At 39.1% G+C, this 5,263-nt stretch overlaps 1 protein-coding gene across 1 annotated transcript; it reads left to right on the top strand.

The window, feature by feature from the left end:
* Positions 1–3,442: 3,442 nt before the first annotated feature.
* Positions 3,443–4,233, top strand: LOC110728328. The gene is made up of 2 exons (XM_021907987.1): positions 3,443–3,619; positions 3,718–4,233. The coding sequence occupies exons 1-2, from the start codon at positions 3,443–3,445 to the stop codon at positions 4,231–4,233; spliced, it is 693 nt and encodes a 230-aa protein (XP_021763679.1).
* Positions 4,234–5,263: the final 1,030 nt, after the last annotated feature.

The following is a 5,263-nucleotide window of genomic DNA, read 5'->3' as shown; positions in this document are numbered from 1 at the left end:
CAAGGGTGTGGGGATGGTGTAGTTGCTAATTGTTAATGCTTATAATGTTGGGGTTATGTTAATGGTGATTAAAGTCTTTGCATGCTTGATATTCTTTGGTCTTCTTGCAAGTGCACGTTGTTAGTTGATCAAAGATGAGTCTTTGCTAACAACGGAAGTTGACTTAGTTGAGGTTCATTACTATCGATTGTTATTTAATAGTACCTCCTAGTATATGGTTCTAATGTGGAAACATAGAGGCTATGTTAGGAGAAACCAATTGACCCCGGAAGGCGGCTAGATTGGACCCTTTACTTCGATATTCATGCATGTTTAGTTCATAATTAATTCAATTTCTATGCCTTTGTTCATGTTCAAGTGAATGCTATACCTAAACCATTTCCCTTAATGTTTTATTTCTTGTTTTAGCATCTTTAGACTTTAGTTTATTTATCAAAGGATTTATTGAATCATGGATTTATTATTATTTATGCTTTATAATCATGTTGGTAATCCCGCTATGCGGATTTGATTTATTGATAAGGCCTTGGACTTTGCATGACCGGGTCTTTCCTCAAGAATAGCCTTGTAACATAAGGAGACTAGCTTGGGGGGTGTGCACACTTGGGAGAGGAATTGGTTTTAATATGAGGAATCGGTTTTAATATGAGGAATTGGTTTTAAAATAATTGGATTTGGTTTTATTGATTATTGATATTGGAATTATTGAGAATTGGTTTTAAACCATGAGTTTGGAATTATTGGATTATTTATTGGAAATTGGTTTTACACCATGTTTGCGAATAAATTGAGTTTAATTATCTTGCACTTACCGTACTTAGCATATTTTGCTAACCCGTACTTCTTATTTGTTTTGGTTCGCCTTGTTTACCGTAATGGTAAGCAGTGTTGCTTATTTTCAGGTTGGAGTCAATAAATGATGCATTGGAGTCCCGGGATTAGTTTTCACTAAATTAGGAATTTAGTCTTGTATCTATTTTGAGTACTCATAACATTGGTTACTATTATGGTTATTATTAATAAAGAAGAGTATTGAAGTTTCCGCTGCAAAGTATTGTTATTTTTAGTAAGTTGAGTAGCCTTGCGTAATCACGCGGCAGTAATACGCCTAAGTCTATCTCTACGGTATAATTATACGTATTATACTAGTATTTTCGTAGAGGGAGATTTGGGGGTGTTACAAAGTGGTATCAGATTTCAAGGTCCTAAAAAGATTAAAATTGTAATTAAAATTGTGGGTAGACTTAAGAGGGTATATAGGATAGATAGAGTTTCGCATTTGTGTGTGAGTCAAAAGCCTTATTTTTACTTAAAAACTATTTTCTTATTTGTGGAATGATGAAGGAGAAAAGGATTCTTGAGTTCTCTACGGAGGCCTATAATGGGTACGACTCTCTGTTTAGGAAAGGCTAGCCTCAACGTCGTAGGTAACTTTCCTGCGAGATGCGGGCTCGACCGTCCTTTAATCTCGATTCAAGTGCATATTTATTATTTTCGAAAATAAAAAGAATTGAAATGGTTTGAAACTTGAGTATGCGATTATGTGTGCATTAAAGTTGGTGTTAAAACACCTTAGAGTGTGGTCTAGAGGTCTGAATTTTTGAGTTATTACCCATGGTTGGGTAATCTTGAGTTATGTTTGGTTGAGTTATGAACTGCTTATTGAAAATGGATTTTGAATTGGATTGTTTGTGTGATTTGTCACTTAATTAATTGTTTTGCATGTATGTGTGAAACAGATGAAAATGATTGATGCAATGAGACACCAATATTTTGACATTCATTACTTGAAAGATAGTGGAGTCACAGTTAGTGATTTCATAACTGGAATTTGTACTTTGGCCTTGACCCTTTATGAGAAGGATGGTGAGGAAGTCTTGACCCAACAACCTTGGATGGTTCTTCTAGCCTTGGCCCATTTGCCTAGAATTAAGAAATACCAACCTCTCTTTGACAAATATGGGGATGTGATTAAGGAAGACGGAATGTGGAATGAGAAGCACCATCATGAAAGGAAGTGGTTAGCAACTATGTCTAGCCTTAAGAGGGACTTGCACTATGTGGAGCGCAAGTATGAACCTAAGAGGAAAGTTGTGAAAATTCCCACGATCCCAAAAGATCGAACCTTTGGACCTAATGACCAAATGTACTTCTTAAATGCCCAAGTACCTTTTTCATACCCAAAGAAGCGCCATGAGTATGGGGAATCTAGTGATGAGTCCGTACCACCTTTTGGTAGGAGCAAGCATTACTGTTCTCTTAGCCAATCTTTGAGCTATGAATCTTCCAAACATTCTAGCCCAAAAGCCCAATTCCACATTGCAAAAAGGCCCAGAACTCGTTCTCAAACTGCAAAAGAAAGAGCCCAAAACCCCAAAGCTTCTTCAAGCCAACCTTGTGGGGATGTAAGCCCAACAAAAAGCCCAAGTTACACTCCTGTCCCATACAGAAATATAAGTAAATCTGGGTCAAACTCATCAGACCTTATTCCAAGCTATAGTGGTTATAACCCAACTCTCATGGCCGAACCAAGCAATAGAAGTGATGATCCGGATTATGATCCTATTGAAGATGGTTATACCCATAGTGTTATTTGATTGTTTTTGAACTATGTTTTTGTTTCATGTTTCAATAATTGTCCTAAGTGACAAGGTTGTATTTTCATTAATTATTAATGAAATAAAATGAATTATTTGAAATTTCTCTATGTTATTAAGTGAATTAAATGCTTGTATGAGTAGAACTTGTTTTGATTTCCAAGTGTAATAATCATACCCAGGAATTATGTCTCCAAGAATGAGGGAACATTTAAGGAGTAAGCGCACTGGTTCCAAAGTTGGAAAGGTCCTTAAGCAGTTGACCCAAATTACTGAGAACATCACGAATGTGGTGAACAGGGAACACCAAAATCCTGAGCTTGATGCCAATAGTGAAGTCTTTAAGAGGGTAGCTGCAGCTAAACCACCTATTTACTTGGGAAAAGAGGACCCAGCCAGCCTTGAAAACTGGATTAGGGAATTTGAAAAGCTGTTTGATGCTATCAATTGCCCAAGCGAGCTGAGGGTGAACAATGGAGTTTACTACTTGAGGGAGGAAGCTGACTTATGGTGGGCCCAAAGAAAGGATGAGTTGCTGAAAAGACTAAACTTTGGGTGGGATGAGTTCAAGGAAGCCTTGAGAGAGAAGTTTTACCCTTCCTACCTTAGAAAGCAGAAGTGTATGGAGTTTACCAACCTAAGAATGGGAAACATGTCAATCAGTGAATACTACAACAAGTTCATTGAGTTGATGAGGTTTGCCCCGGAAGTAGTCCCTACTGAATCAAATATTTGAGCAAGGCCTAACCTTGACCCTCCAAGGGAAGCTAGGGGGAGTGACTTTTGAGACCATAGATGAAGTCTATGGCCGTGCAGCCCATCTGTACTGAATTAAGGGGAGGGAGATGGAGCAGGTGGGAGAGAAAAGGAAGAACCTAGACTCTTTTCACGGGGGTGAAAAGAGGCTCAAGCCTAATGGAAATTACCAAGGAGATTCTGGAGATAGGAGGGACAACAAGGGAAACTTTGGGAAGGGGAATGGGGGACAGTCATCCAACCATAAAGGGAATGGGACCAAATTGGTGAGAAGCCCAAGAGGAAGTATTTATGTAAGAGGTGTGAGAAAGACCACCCAGGGAAGGACTGTGAGGGAAACCCGGTAACTTGTCATTACTGTCAGAAGTTGGGACACCGTGAGTATGAGTGTGTCAAGAAGGAAGCTGATGTTAAGTCTAGGAAGGTGAAAGAGTCTAGTGCACCTAGTAAACCACCTCAGTTTAGTGGACCTACAACCAAGACTGGAACCAGTAGCGGTGCGGGAGGTGCCCCAAAGGGTCGTGTGTTCGTGATGAATAGTCGGCAGGCTGAGTCTGCTAATGATGTGGTAATTGGTGTTTTCTTTATAAGTTCTTTTCTTGTTAAAGTCTTGTTTGATTCAGGGGCGTCGCATTCTTTTATTTCTAAGAAAGTAGTTGGGAGTCTCAGGTTAGAGAGTCCTGAGTCAGTTTCTCTAGATGTGTCTATTCTATCTGGGGAAGTGAGGAGTTGTTCAAGATTGTTTTTGAGTGTGCCTATTTCCATCTCTGAGGTAGAGTTTTTGGCTGATTTGATCGAGTTTGACTTGAATGACTTTGATGTGATTCTGGGTATGGATTGGTTGGGAAAGTATAAAGCAAAAATTGATTGTGCGGCTTAAAAGGTCACCTTGACTAGCCCAAGTAAGACCAAAGTGGTGTATAAAAAGGAAGGAAAATTTCAGGGTTGAGAATTGTGTCTGCAATGCAACTACAGAAGCTGGTTAAGAAGGGTTGTCCTTTGTTTTTGTGTAGTGTTCAAGAGGTTGAAAGTGAGGAAAAGAAAGGTGAAGAGGGTATTCCTGTTGTAGAAGAGTTTCCAGATGTGTTTTCGGATGAGATTCCTGGTATGCCACCAGTTAGGGATGTTGAGTTCACTATCGATCTAGTGCCTGGAACTGGACCTATTTCTAAGGCTCCATATAGGATGGCTCCAGCTGAGTTGAGGGAGTTGAAGACCCAGTTGGATGATTTGTTGGAGAAAGGTTATATTAGGCCTAGTTCATCACCCTGGGGAGCTCCAGTATTGTTTGTGAAGAAGAAAGATGGAAGTATGAGGTTGTGTATAGATTATCGAGAGTTGAACAAGGTGACAGTGAAGAATAAGTATCCATTACCAAGGATCGATGATTTGTTTGACCAGTTGAAAGGAGCAGGGGTATTCTCAAAAATAGATTTGAGATCGAGTTATCACCAGATGAGAATTACAGAGCAAGATATTGCAAAGAGTGCTTTTAGGACTGTAGACACCCATTTGTGTCTCCCCAAAACCAAACCCAGTGATGAGTACCTTTCGCGTCGAATCATAATCGAATGAAGTGAAAGTGTGGAAAGTCTAGTGTTGCGGATAGTTTTAATTTCTTTTCTCTTCTCTCTATTTTTGAAAACTTATTTTAAGAAAATAGCCAATCCAGTTTGGTTGGTCCATGATATGGGTCCAATAGTAGTATAGTTGGATGGGGCTTGCAAAGACCTTTCCAACGATATATTATAAGCCCAATTCCGAGAATATTGAAGAAGTTATGGCCAATTTACTAAACTGGGCCCGGTTTGAGCTTTATATACGACCCAATGATCTTGAGGAGGGCCTAATATGATTTATCATTCCTAATGCAATTAGGAATGGTTTTAGTCTTCTAGATTCTTCTAGAA

The sequence above is a fragment of the Chenopodium quinoa genome, unplaced genomic scaffold (assembly GCF_001683475.1).
Source record: "Chenopodium quinoa cultivar QQ74 unplaced genomic scaffold, ASM168347v1, whole genome shotgun sequence".
NCBI classification, from domain to species: Eukaryota; Viridiplantae; Streptophyta; class Magnoliopsida; order Caryophyllales; family Amaranthaceae; genus Chenopodium; species Chenopodium quinoa.
This window is presented reverse-complemented; position numbering and strand designations above follow the sequence as displayed.

Excerpts from the sequence above, each read along its gene's own strand:
- LOC110728328 (XM_021907987.1), top strand. The coding sequence starts at position 3,443 with ATGGAGCAGGTGGGAGAGAAAAGGAAGAACCTAGACTCTTTTCACGGG. Across the intron at positions 3,620-3,717 it reads AAGGGAATGGGACCAAATTG|AAGTTGGGACACCGTGAGTA; the intron begins GTGAGAAGCCCA and ends CATTACTGTCAG.